Genomic DNA, 14,583 nt, shown 5'->3' on the forward strand with positions numbered 1-14,583 from the left:
AAGACTGGTACAACACCGACACCACATCCTTGTTCCGAGCAGCAGTCTCGAAGGAAAGAATAAGCCAGATGATTGCCGACCTCCGATAGGAGATGGTACCCAAAGAAGAAGAAGCCTTTGAACAGCACTTTAGATCACAAGATTGTTCTCAATCAAAGTCTATTAAGTTTTTATCGCAAGGCCACTTTCATTTTAATTAGATTTCATTCTGAATAAAGATAATTGGAAACCATTTCACTGGATGAATAAATTGAAACTTTGATTATTCGTACCTTTTGAGATGACTGAGCAATGAAAATGTTGTAAGAGTAGCAAACTATAATATGTATATTCAATATTATACAGGGTTGGCAAAACTGATATACTATGGATGCGTTTGATATCCACTAATCTATTATATTCTCTGTGGGGGGTAAGTACCATATCCCCAAGGTCTAAACTGCCTTCCTAAGCTTGGACCATTTCCCACCACACTAGTCCACTGAGGGTCGAAGGGTTCACATGTCTAGATGTGCTAAATCTAGATTATGCTGCAGAAGGGCTAGTACGGGGTGCATTTAAGACGTGACAAGAGTTTTGCATCGCGCACGCTCATATCGCGCAGCCTCAAGAGCGAGCGCGACGGAGAACTTTTGTCACGTCTTAAATGCGCCCCGTACTAGCCCTTCTGCGCATAGCATATCTAGCGCCCTGTGCTACATTAGCAGGTTTCCTCACGATGTCTTGCTTCACCGTAAGAGCGGTGTTATACATTGTACTTAAATATCCAAAAATCATATTAATTCATTCATGCAGCACAGCCGGATATCACATTTCGGGTGGAAAGGCTACGTAAATCGCGAGTTTCGCACCGCCCACAGGAATTACTTTACCTTACGAAAAACGAAGTTTTGGATCGCTGCTACGCTAACTACGACACTATCTCGTTGTATTAAACGTCACCATTGCATGACAGCTTTCATTCGTACGTTTTTTGCTAAGTTACAGTAGCCTTTATGTTGCGGAAGAGCACTAGATTTTAACGAGTTTTCCTTCAAGTGTCCCTGTTGAGCAATTACTACAAGTTTAGCACCAATTTAAATTTTCAGGTGTCCTTATTTTTTGAATATGAAATCGTAAGTGAAACATTCGAATTATTGTGAAGGAATAATTAAATTGTCTGAAGTTTAATAACAGGGATATGAATATCATACAGTTAGGTACCTACGCATACTATGACGAGAGAAATATGAAGACGAAGCAGCTTCACAGACAGTTTTTTAAAAGTCGTTTTTGCTTTAAGATAGTACTGATCATTAATATTATTATTTATTTATTTATCATTGCAGTGATACATCAGGTAAAAATAATTCCCACAAAACCCTGATGGTTTCGAGCTTTTAATAACGCAACATTCAACATTGCAAAACAAACATACTTCCGCCTCTTCAGTTTTCCTGACACAGAGCAAATAGCGAATATTACTTGACACAGAGTACCTTTACGTCCTCACTTGACAGTTACAAACAAACAAAACAGCATCTCCGCGCCAGGTGTAGTGATTTCCATTATTTAAGAACAACGCCGAGAATACTTAAGTATTTTCCAGTTCTTCTGCTTCGAAACTTGCTCGAGTTCCAGAACTTTCCTAGTTAAATATGCAGCAGTGATAGTGCTCGTACCCAGTATAGTGTGTCTGTGTAGGAGGAAATCAAAAGGCTTCACTAAGTGTGAGTCCTATTTAGACTTCAGTTTAGGAGACTTTTGTATAGGCTGTTGTTAATTAAACCAATTAACTTGGCCGAGTGAATTTTGTACATACATCGATTGGTTTTCATAGGTCATTCATCGTATCTTCCAATATTAACGAACTTCGGTAAAGTAAAGTTAGAGCTTTTTTTAAGTATCCATTTCCTTAACTTATGTAAGTAAGTATACAATACTTAAAACCTAAAAAAATACACCTATCATCAATTTACAAGGCTGAGAATTTTATTAATTTCCTCATTTTCCACTTCAGAGTTTTGACGAAGGTAAAGTAAAATAAAAATAAATTGGTTGTACATAAAGATTTAATTAAGAACAGCTTTAATTGAAAATTGTTAATACTCAGCTATATAATTACACTTTAATTTTTAATCGTGGACTATTTAATGTGGAATATTGTTTCAGCACAACAAAATTTTTTGATGCGAAATTAGTTTTCTATCTGCATTTTCAAAAGTGAAAGTTGTTCAGATTGACTAGTAGGCGTAATTTAAGATACCTATTTTCTTTTTGTAATCAAAAAAATTACGAGTTGTATTCATATCCATATCGTCCCTCATAATAGTACCACAGATTTCCGGGAGGTAAAAGTCCTTCTATTAAATCGCTTTAATAAAACCTTGCCAATATTAAATGGTACTGCGCCCTTCAGTGCCAGTTCTAGAATATTCTGCGAGACACGAGATCCCTTCTACGTCATACGATCGAGCGTAAAAGCGAATTACATAGTAACTTTTACGAGCTAAAGATCGGGAAAATAAAGTTGTTTTATTGCCCTTGCTTTTACAGCCGCGGTAATGGCGGACCCGTGAGTTTAGTAGGCTCCCGCTTTTAAGGTAACGCTAGGCTTTTGGTTCCTATCCTATTTTTTACCGCCCCTGACCGAAAAGAAAAAATCTTTTGCAGTGTTTATGTTCTGTCTTTGGAGATCTTCTTTGCCCAAAATTTACGTTTAGGTATCAGATTTTTTTAAATTTCATACGATGAAAAAAATAATTTGACTTTGACTTTGTCTGTGTATGCAAACGTAGGGAAAGTAATTCCAACACAATTTAGTGTTTTTCTACTACTTTCGTTAAAAAACCTACTATTATGAATAAAGGATATTACCTGTAGCAAATAGATCACTGATGAGCCTGCAGGCTTTAGAAACGATGAAGATAAGTGTTACGTTGAAAGTAAACCCTAAATTTTAGTTTTTAAAATCTAAATCTTTACTCCTAAAAAACTACTGGCTTAGCTTTCTCTTTTTATCTCAGGCAAATTGTAGAATCAGGTTACATAATGCAAAGAGGACAATTTATAAATATATTTATTTATACATACATATACATATATGCACTCACGACTGTAATCCCCGAAGGGGTAGTCAGAGGTGGCTCACAAGCGAGCCACCCACTTTTCGCAGCACATTTGTACTCACGTGATAGGTTGCGAACCATATCGCCGTTTTGGGATAAGTACAATGCACTTAGGATACACATCTAGAATCTAGATGTGCCTCACGATGTTTTCCATCACCGTAAGAGCTAAAACTCCTTAACTGAAAACACAATTGAAAGAATTCATTGGTACAAGCCAGGATTTGAACCCACGGCCTCTCGGTTGAGAGGACGAGGCCTTATCCATTACGCCACCACCGCTCATATATTTATATATTTGTGTAAGTAAACAAAATCCTCTATCTCTTGCTTTATGCTTCCACTAGACGGAAGTTTTGTCACGTATTTACTTGTGGGATGTAAAGCAACCCGAATATGAGAGGTTTATGTTAATTATAATCTGAAAGCGTTGGCGAGGTAGACAGCAAAATACCTTTTCTCGTCTTAAATTGTTTCAACATAAATTCGCTTAAAAAGTTATAAATTGTAAATGTAATTTAATTTGCGACGAGTTACTCCAGTGACGTAGGTTGTACTTCCTCAGCATGTACTAATGTAACCTTTGCAAGAGTAAGTACATCATAAAATTTAATAGCACCTTCTCAAATTGTCACGATCTCAACTCAGCATAAAGTCACTTTATTGGTGTAGGTAAATTCGTTTATAGCTTGTTTGGGTTGAATTACAATATGAGGGTATATAGGCACATCAGCAATATCAGGTTATGTTTTAAATGAATTCTCGTTCAATTATACTCATTCGGATTTAATCAAGATGTTATAAGTTTGATACCCTGCTTTCTGGTTCTGAAAAAGGTAATTAATAATATACCGACCTACAACTAATCATTTGAGGCCTAGTTCTAAAGAAGTAGGAAGTTATTTGATATGAAAATAAGCAACGAGCCACGATACCAAGTTCGTCCTACCAAATATAAGAGACTGATGTTCTTTCCTAGGGTCTAGACCGTATGTATACCAAATTTCATTCAAATCCGTTCAGTAGTTATGGCGTGAAAGAGTAACAGACAGACAGACACAGTTACTTTTGCATTTATAACATTAGTTAGGATTGAACACTTTTCAATCACATAAAATACGTATTATATATTGTTATTTATTATAATGGAGTGAGGAACTATTAAAAACACGTCAACGACTTGATAGCTATTTATTCCGACTGACTCATCTCAGCTTAATCTACCCTACACATATAATATTACGACTAACATCCCTCCACCAATATTTACAAACAATTTATTCTAATCCTTATACGCAAATTATATCGCGGGACTGCACGCGTAACAAGCGCGGGCTCGCCCTCCGCTGGCTCAGGCGCGGCCTCCTGGCAGTCGGCCCACTCCTCAGGGTCAGCAGTCACACCCTGTCGAACATCTGGTAGCTGGACTGGGTCCACATCGTGTACCATCTCGGGTATAGTCTGGGGACACGCCTCCGCGGGTGGGTCGGCACTTGTGACTGGAGCAGATGACAGTGCCGGTGTGAGCCAGTCTGCACTCGTACTGTCCTGTTGAGACGGCTGTAGACTCGGACCTCGGTCTGCACCTCCATGCGAGGGCCCTGAGGCAGTCGGTGAAGGTGACACCTCCATCTCCCCCTTCGATTCATAAATCTGGTTTTTGTGTCTTTTCACAATTCTGTAATCGTAACCAGTTAAAGATACCAGATAAGCAGATCTCCCAATTTTTTTATTAATAACACCATTAGTCCAAATTGATTTACCGTTTTGGTGAATTTTAACTAACACTATATCATTAATATTAAAGTCAATGTTTCTTTTTCCTTTATAATATTTAGCCTGTAAGGACTGATTCACTTTTACAGTTTCCGCCAGTGTTGTATCGGATGGTGATGATAATTGCGGATTTAATAAATCCAAACGACATCTTAACTGTCTACCGAAGAGAATCTGAGCCGGTGACTTATTAGTGGAAGAATGCACAGAGTTACGGTAGTTAAATAGAAACTCATTCAACTTCACATTTAAATGACTACTTTTGCCCGACATAATAATAGCTTTCAGCGCCCTTTTTACAATTTTAACATAACTCTCCGCCTGTCCGTTACTGGCGGGGTTGTACGCTGGTGACGTTAAATGTTTTATTCCATTTCTGGAGCAAAATAGTTCAAACTCTGATGAAACAAACGAAGTACCGTTATCCGTACAGAGAGTGTTAATTAACCCATATCTCGCCATTAGTTCACACAGTATTTGTATAACGACCTTCGAGCCGTAACCTGAACTGACATCATAAACTTCCACCCATTTAGAATATGCATCCACAATAATCAAAAACATTTTATTGTTCATTGGACCTAAGAAATCTAAATGCACTCTGTGCCAAGGTTCCGGCGGATATGGCCACGGAGTGAGCGGGGCGCGGGGCGGGGCGGGGCGCAGGCGCGCGCACACGACGCAGGCGGCGCCCGCCGCGGCCACGTCCGCAGCCATCCCGGGCCACCAAAACCGAGAACGCGCCTGCGTTGTCATTTTACAGACACCTAAATGACCATTATGTAATTCCCTTAAAATTACTTGCCTAAACCCTTCAGGAATTACTAATTTTGAACCTCTCATTATAACTCCTTTTTCAACTGAAAGTTCTAACCGACAACCGTAATAGGGCCGTAACTCTTTTACTACCGACCCTAATGGCCAACCTGAAAGTGTAAACTTTGCGACCTGCATTAAAATTTTATCCGATTCGGTTGCAGTTTTAAGGTCATTAATCGAAATTAACTCTGAATCAGCATCGAATACAAAATTGACATAACAAGCCTCGTCTATTAAACTATGCCCGCGCCCGGCCTGCGACGGAACCGGTTTGCCGAGTTGTTGTTGTTTGTTACAGCTGAAAGTACTACGCTCGTCATACGCGTCAGCTGATCGAGGAGCCATGGAGCGACTAAGATAGTCTGCACAATTGGATGCGCTATTCACGTATTCTATTTTATAGTTATACGCAGAAAGGAACAAGGCGTACCTTTGAAGTCGATTAGCGGAAACTTCGGGGATGCTCTTTTCCGGATGAAATATTGATAAGAGGGGTTTATGATCAGTTCTTAATATAAATGGTTCTGACCTACCATACAAATATTGATGATATTTTCTCACCCCAAATATAATCGCTGTGGCCTCTTTTTGAATTTGGCTGTATTGCCTTTCAGCCGGATTTAATGACCGCGATGCGTACGAGACTGGACGTTCAACTCCATCCTTGTCGATTTGCGATAGGATGGCTCCAAGACCCCACGGTGACGCATCCACTGTTAAAATGATTCGTGCATCCTGGTTGAAGTGAGCTAAAATGTTATCGGACGAAAGACATTTTTTTACAGAATTAAACGCATTCTCATGATCGCTGGTCCAGTTCCACGTAACATTTTTTTGCAATAGCTCGTGTAATGGAGCTAAAATGCTTGAAGCATTTTTTATAAAAGTTCGGTAGTAATTGACCATCCCCAAAAATGATTTTAAATCCGTGACATTTTCTGGTTTTTTAGCATTTAAAATACTTTTAACTTTTTCAGGACATTTGTGCAAACCATTTTTATCTATTACAAACCCCAAATAGGACACCGAGTCTTGAAAAAAATGGCACTTATCTTTCTTTAAAACTAGCCCAGCGTTCTCTAGTCTTCTGAAGACTTCTTGTAACCTAGCTAAATGTTCGCTCCTAGTTTTTCCTGTAATTAAAATATCATCAAGAAATTGAAGCACCCCTTCTTGAACAAGGGATGATTCTGATGATTCATCTGGAGCAATCAGAATATTTTCAAGCGTTCGCTGAAAGATAGCCGGCGCGCTAGATAAGCCGAAAACTAATCTAGTGTATCTGTATAGACCTTTGTGGGTATTAATGCATGTTAAATCCCGTGAGTCCTTATTTAACAATAGTTGGTTATAGGCTCCTGAGAGGTCTAGCTTCGTGAACTGCACTCCGCCATGTAACTTGGCGAACAGCTCCTCGACCTTGGGCAGAGGATATTTATCTACCAATAATTGTTTGTTCAGAGTGGCAGAATAATCCGCGCACAGACGAATCTTTCCGTCTCTTCTTAGAACCGGAACTACCGGACTTGCATAATCCGAAAATGGGACTGATTCAATTATACCTAACCCTACAAGTCTGTCTATTTCTTCATCTAGCTTAGGTCTTAGCGCAAAAGGCACGGAACGAGCCTTAATATAGATGGGCGAGGACTCAGGTTTTAAGTTAAGCTTCACTTCTACTCCTTTACAACACCCTAGCTGTTCAGAAAATAATTTTGGATATTTCTCTGTAAAATTAAGATCGCTTTCATTAATTTGGCAAGTGTTAATCGGGCATATTTGCAATTTAAACTTCGCTATAAAGTCCCGGCCCAGCAAAGGAGGTCCACCATTCTTAACAACAAATACATTTATGATCTCTGTTTGCGAACGGAAACAAAAAGGCAGAGAAATAGTACCTAAAGTTTCTAAAGAAGCACCATTGTAACTCTGTAAAATCTTCCTACTTTCACATAACGGATGTTTTATGAAATATTTGTTATAAATATCATCAGATATGGCGGTAACAGCGGAGCCGGTATCAATTTCAAAAGTCAGAGATACGTCATCAACCGTCACTGATTCTTGCATCGGTTCTCCTCTAACTGAGCGAATGTTAAAAATTAATTGCTTACCATCATCATCATCCGAACAACACTGTAAGAAATGCTGATTTCCTGTATTACTATTTTCACAAACACGCTGTAAATGCCCCTTTTTTCCACATATTTTACACACGGCATTTCTAAAACGACACTTTTTGCCTAAATGACCGACATAGCCGCACACGTCACAACGTTCAGCAGAACGAGAAGATCCTGGAGGCGCGGCCGGGCCCCAGCGAGGCCGGGGCTCGCCCCCAGCTGGGGCGCCGCGGCCGCGCGCCGTCGCCGCCAGCTTGTGCACCTCCAGCGCCGCCGGCCCCGGGGCGCCGCCGTGCCGCGAACCCTCCCGGGCGCAGCGGATGTTCTCAGCCAACTGTAGTGCCTTCTGCAGCGATAAGCCCTCCATGGGCTCCGTGAATAAACGGTCCCGCTCTGGTCCACTTGCCATTCCTAGGACAAAACGGTCCCTAAGAGTATCTTCCAAGGACGACTGCGGGAACCCACAATCCTTTGCCAGCCCACGTACACGGGCCGACCACTCGGAGAATGATTCGCTTGGCGCCTGAACTGCGCTGTGGAACTTATACCGTTCCGCAAAGCTACAAGTCTTCCGTTGAAAATGGCCGTCGAATAACTCGGTGACCTCTTCATAGGACAGCGTTCCCACGTCCTTCGGGAGTGCTAAGTCCTGGATGAGTCGGTAAGTAGTTTCTCCTAAACTACTGAGTAGAATAGCACGTCGTCTTGCTCCCGATTTATCTTCGGCAGCCGTGATTGCGTTCGCTTGAAACCATTGTTCCAAACGACCTTTATACGACCCCCACTCTTGTATCTCGTGGTTAAAAATATTTAACACACCAACTGACACACTAGTCATTTTAATTATTTAAAGTTTCGTTTAAAACGTAAGTTCGGACTGCGCCACTGTTATTTATTATAATGGAGTGAGGAACTATTAAAAACACGTCAACGACTTGATAGCTATTTATTCCGACTGACTCATCTCAGCTTAATCTACCCTACACATATAATATTACGACTAACATATATAAAATATATATCCGTATTGGGAACATAATATCCTCTAATACTCGTATAGGGTACAGGAAAATGCTCTATACAACTCACACAAATATTTCCAAACAAGCCAATGATGGAAAGATACAGTCGTATTGCCGAAGTCTCCAAGGGGAAGCTTTAAGTACTTTATACTGTATCGATAATAAGCTTATGAATTGTTCAGAATTTCAGCGTTTCAGAGAAATGGCATCTTAAATACATTAAATAGAAATATCTGGGGACTATGGTATTGTTTACGATATTTCGGATAGGTATCGTATTTAGTATACGTTAAGATAAAAGCATTATTTTGATAGGTTGGTAGTAGGATATACTTACTTATTAACTAAGTATTATAGGTACATGACATAAATCTTTGAATTTATACACTCACGTGCAAAGAAACAGTTCCACTTTCGAAATACTCGTACAGACACCAAATGATGATTATTTTTAACAATCAATAGGAAAATTTACCAATTATTTACGTTTTTAGTTGTAAATGTACCAAAATATTGCAAAAGGCGCCATTAAGATACTTTAGGTGTTTTTCTCACTGTAACTTTTTCATTGTCCGTGAGCTAAAATCAATCTATTGTGCATTACAATGAAACCTGTATGCACTAATCTTGCATATACTGGACCTTAAATTTACAGTACAACGCTACATGACCTAGCTTGTTAGCTCATCTATCTTCCAATATGACTGTAGCTAAGCATAACTCTCAAATAATTCTCCTGGATCCTCACAGGATTTAAACCAGCGTGTTTTTTGTGAGAATCGTTTATGTTACTGGCTATGCTGCCAGTGCTTTAGCTTTCGATATATCCGCGGCCCGGGGGTTCACCCTAGCTTACGAAACACTAGGGGCCGTCTCCACAGGCTCTCTGCGACTCTGTCACGAATGCATGACCGATCTCATTGATTCGTATTTTAATCGCCGAAGTGAAAAATAGGGCTGTTATAAGTTTAAAAAAATTATGAGTTGGTGTATCAGTCTGTGATAGGGTAGCTCCCAAACGGCTGGGCCGATTTTCGTTTAGTTTTTTTCGGGCCATAGATAATGTTACCCCGAGTGTACTTAGGCATATGCTATCAAAACTGTGGTGTTGAATTACTGGTGTTTTTAATGTTGATTAGGTTATGTAGAGCTAGAGTACCCCCGGATTGTGAGCGCAAATGTTTGCCGTAGCGGATGGCAAACGTTTAGGCGTAGTAATCTACAGACTCGACGCTCAGTAAATACGGGGAAAATTTCGCTCGGCATTTCAGGAGTAGCAATGTGCTTATTTCACATTTTATACAGATGAAAGAAGCGAGTATAAACTTGTGTCACATGATGGTATGAATCTATGAATAGACATAAGCGTATAAACGAATTTCCGAAGAAACTATAACGGGTAGACGAGTTCCCGAGTGGAGACCACGAACAGGCTTACGTGGGGTGGGAACCCTGGCAAACCTGGAAAAGGTAGCAGGATTTTTGTATGAAAAGTCGAAGGCACAGCGCTTCCGAGAAGTGCTACGTCCAGCATCAAAAAACACTAGCGAACAATGAAAATGTTCCACTTAAGCTTAAGCTGCGTACAGACCGGCCAAACGAACGCCAACGAACGGGTTTCGTTGACCTTCGTTGCTGCAATCTGCCCTGTTTTATCTATGATAAATAATGCATATCCATCCATACACATTGGGCGTTCGTTGGCCGTTCGTTGAGCCGGTCTGCAGGCAGCTATGGATTAGATTAGATTTTTTATGGATTATATTGTGATGCGCTGTTAAATGCCCTTCTTTTCCGTTAATGAGTAATTTGGTGCTATTGCCACTTGGACTTATTCATTTGAATTTTTTTGTATTATGTCATAATTTTACGGGCAAACTTAGAGAAATTAAGACAGAAAGGTTAACATAGCAAGTCGTTATAATTTTAATACAAGTAAGGTAAGTCAAGAGCGATACTATCAGGAATCTTGTTACCCCTAACTGTGTTAACTGCGCCCTGGGTGGCTGCAGGAAACATAAAGTAGGACAATGACTCAGCAGTTATGAACACTGAGTAACTTGCCCTATTGTGTTCTATGGCCTGTTAGAGAGTACACAAAATGGAGCCTCTAAACCGTAAATATACCGTTCAATCCTTGTTCCCCAACATACCTTAAGGAGCGTTTTGAGTTGAGATGCTCTACACACAGCCGCTCACTACGTTCATCTCATAACTTTCGCCTTCATGTTCCCTCTTGCACCACGGTGTTTTATGAGGGTTCCTTCACTTTTCAGGCTGTTAAATTATGGAACGATCTGCCCATGGAAATCAGACTCGCACCCTCTCTACCATCCTTCAAAAACCAGCTCAGACAGCATTATTTAAATTTAGCTTATCCAGATTAGAATAAACCAGCATAATATATATATATATATATAGATATTTATTTATGGTATGTATTGTATTATTACATATAAGGTCTAGGTATATAATTATTAATAGCTATGTAGGTTTAAAGTATTTATATGTGTTCATAATATATTTAAGTATTATTGTATGTAGGTATTTACACATTGTCCATAGTAATTATGTTGTATTTTCTCTTGTCTTGTCACACGTTACCCCTTTCTTTATACTTTATATTTCCTTTCAATGTGGTTGTCTGGAAGAGATTACTTTTAGTAATAAGGCCGCCAATTGTACCATTTTTCTTTTCTATGTTTGTGAAACTGTTTCTGTTTGTGTGCAATAAAGTGTATTTTATCTTTTATCTTTTATCTTTTAAATATATATATATGTAAATATACTATAATCTGCACAGGAGTTATTCTGAATGTTCATTTATAATCATAAATAAACAGTGTAACTAAACATATTTTGAGATTTTAAAACACAGTCAGACGTATAGTATAATAATTATATAGGTACATATTAAAATTATACAATGGAAAAGGAGGTTTTGTGCATCCCACACAATACAGTGTTCGATTTTAACTATCAAAGTCAGTAAAGTCAAGCAAGACTGAAATATGATTAATATAATATCATATTCACAACCTCGCAATAACTCTTTGAAATGTAAATCCATGTCTTATTAAAACATTATATTAATTAGTGCCGCGGCGAAGGCTCCGATGAGCCAGTATTCAGCAGATAATATTATTTCATAATCAGCGACATAATACGTAGGTTCAGTATAAGGTTACTGAAGCGTGTATTTTCAATACTCATGTACAGGGTGATTGGGTTAGGACGGTATTAGTACGACGAATTTATTTTAATGTAATATTTCAAGTTAAATAAAAACCGGCCAAGTGCGAGTCGGGCTCGCGCACAAAGGGTTCCGTAGCAGCAAATATAATAAACTTATTATGTCATTACAGTTAAATCAACCTATCTCAAAAACTATAAGAGATACTTTGATCAAACCAAAAATCGTTGAAAGAGTTAATTAGCATGCATCACCTCTATTTTTTTTAGAATTTTATACCCCGTAGTTATAAAAATAGAGTGGGGGGACATACTTTTTACGACTTTGAGAGCTGATATCTCAAAAACCGTTCACTTTAAGAAAAATGTTTTTTAGAAAACTTTATATCATTTTAAAAGACCTTTCCATTGATACCCCACACGGGTAAGTACATCGAAAAAAAAAATTTCATCCCTCAGTTACATGTATGGGGGGCCCCACCCCCAATTCTTTTTTTTACTATTTAGTGTCATATTTTTGTAGCGGTTCATACAACACATATTCCCATAAAATTTCATCACTGTAGTACTTATAGTTTCCGAGTAAATCGGCTGTGACAGACGGACAGACGGACAGACGGACAGACGGACAGACGGACAGACGGACAGACGGACATGACGAAACTATAAGGGTTCCGTTTTTGCCATTTTGGCTACGGAACCCTAAAAAGACAAAATATGGAAAACAATATTTTATATTATCCTTGTCTCATGTGCTTATGTCATAATATTATCTATGTCAATGCAACGTTACGTCAGCCAATCCATCCAATTTATTCTCAATTTATTGTATTTTTTTTGTTGTTCCTTATAATATATGTTTTATTATTTAAAATCCTCTTCACAATTCCCAGTTTTGTTCTAAACGTAGCCAGTTGGTTAGTAATATTAATTGCGTACAATTTCACTCTCAGACACCATTCCGCTATCGTTTTAATTATCTCCCATTTATTATTAGGAAGCACAGTAACTAGGAGCAGGTGGAAATTTTCAGTATTTTCCTTTCAAATTGGAGAACTGAGCAAATAGAACTGAGTTTTCCCAGAAACAATATGAAGGCACGGTTAGTTACTCCACCTTTTCATATTTAAGGGCCGGTCAAATTTGAACCAGCTGTCTCAATTGTGGGTTGTTTTGTTAGTGCGACAAGGTTGCCTCCGCCTCAGAATTGCTTGAGGTAGAAGGTAATTATAATGATTAGTCTATCTGGAATATCGCTAACGGTAAATAAGTAGGCAGGCTAAATTACAGGACTCAAATGGAATAAGCAATTACGCGAGTGTTTGTTTCAAAATTAATTGTCTCGTTGTTTTGTTTTCGTGTAAAATCAGTAAAACACGAGTGAATTAAATAGAAAGGAAAGCTTTTAATTGTACAGTAAAGTTTTGAAATATATTATATAGGTTTTTTCAAAATTTCACATAGATACTGATTGTTGATTGTTGGTTTACCGATATTTTTTGACTTTAGTCGAAGGCTAGTGGACATAAACTATCGTTTTATACATTTCCTACTTAAAAGGATGTTGGATGCAATATAAAAAAATGTAGTTACATTTTACAATCCGCCTGCTTCGTGAAATGGTTGTCATAATAATATATAAACAATATATATTATATAATCAAGTATCCAAATTGAATGTATATTACAAAGGAAAGGTGTCGTTGTTGCATCTAATGACAGAGAGGTACCTAACCCTCCTGTACGGAGTCCGTACAGACATATCCGTTGTACCTGGAGTGGGTCATTGAATGATGTCTGCTATCTATCTCTAGTCTTCGGTTTCATGTCCTTTGATACAGATATATCGGTAGGAACAGAGTTTGGCACAGTAATTGCAACATTATATCCTAACTATCCTAACTATATATAATAATATAAATGCGAAAGTAACAGTGTCTGTCTGTCTGTTACTCTTTCACGCCAAAACTACTGAACGGATTTGAATGAAATTCACAATTCGAAATCTACATACGGTCTAGACCCTGGGAAAGAACATAGGCTACTTTTTATCCTGGAATTCCCACGGGAAAACTTTTTAAGGCGAAGCGAAGCGCGCGGGAACAGCTAGTTACCTATATATTATGTAAATCTGAATTCAAGTCCCACAATAGTCTCTTGTCAAGTTGTCAATAACACACCAGACTTATCTCTAGTGTAATTACTATCCCTATTTAGTTTCCTATCGTCCATGAGTACCTAAAACGTGAGCCGTTTACTATGCTATGTGATTAATATAGGTGTATGATTCAACGGCAATGGAAAAATATATTTTTGACTAAGTCATAATTATTCTGATTCTTTCATTTTACAGAATCTCTTAGCTGTACTCTCCAGCCCCAGCCTTAGTTACATTTAGACAACGCAGAGCCAGTTAAATCTCTGCCGGCAAAGATTGCAGGCTCGACCACCGCTTGCAATTCTCCACCCTTTGTCTCCAACCAGAACAATTAAGTTCTTATTACCTACACAATCAGTGTAATTGCGAATTGCAGTGGACTATGT

The 14,583-nt window shown here is 38.6% G+C and overlaps 1 protein-coding gene across 1 annotated transcript; it reads right to left on the reverse strand.

Moving 5' to 3' along the window:
* Nucleotides 1-4,490: 4,490 nt before the first annotated feature.
* On the reverse strand, nt 4,491-8,832 carry LOC125491441. Its single transcript, XM_048633455.1, has 2 exons — nt 7,817-8,832; nt 4,491-4,955 (listed from the first exon to the last, which is right to left on the reverse strand). The coding sequence occupies exons 1-2, from the start codon at nt 8,661-8,663 to the stop codon at nt 4,942-4,944; spliced, it is 861 nt and encodes a 286-aa protein (XP_048489412.1). The 5' UTR covers nt 8,664-8,832; the 3' UTR covers nt 4,491-4,941.
* Nucleotides 8,833-14,583: the final 5,751 nt, after the last annotated feature.

This window comes from Plutella xylostella, chromosome 5 (assembly GCF_932276165.1).
Source record: "Plutella xylostella chromosome 5, ilPluXylo3.1, whole genome shotgun sequence".
In the NCBI taxonomy this organism is placed as follows: domain Eukaryota; kingdom Metazoa; phylum Arthropoda; class Insecta; order Lepidoptera; family Plutellidae; genus Plutella; species Plutella xylostella.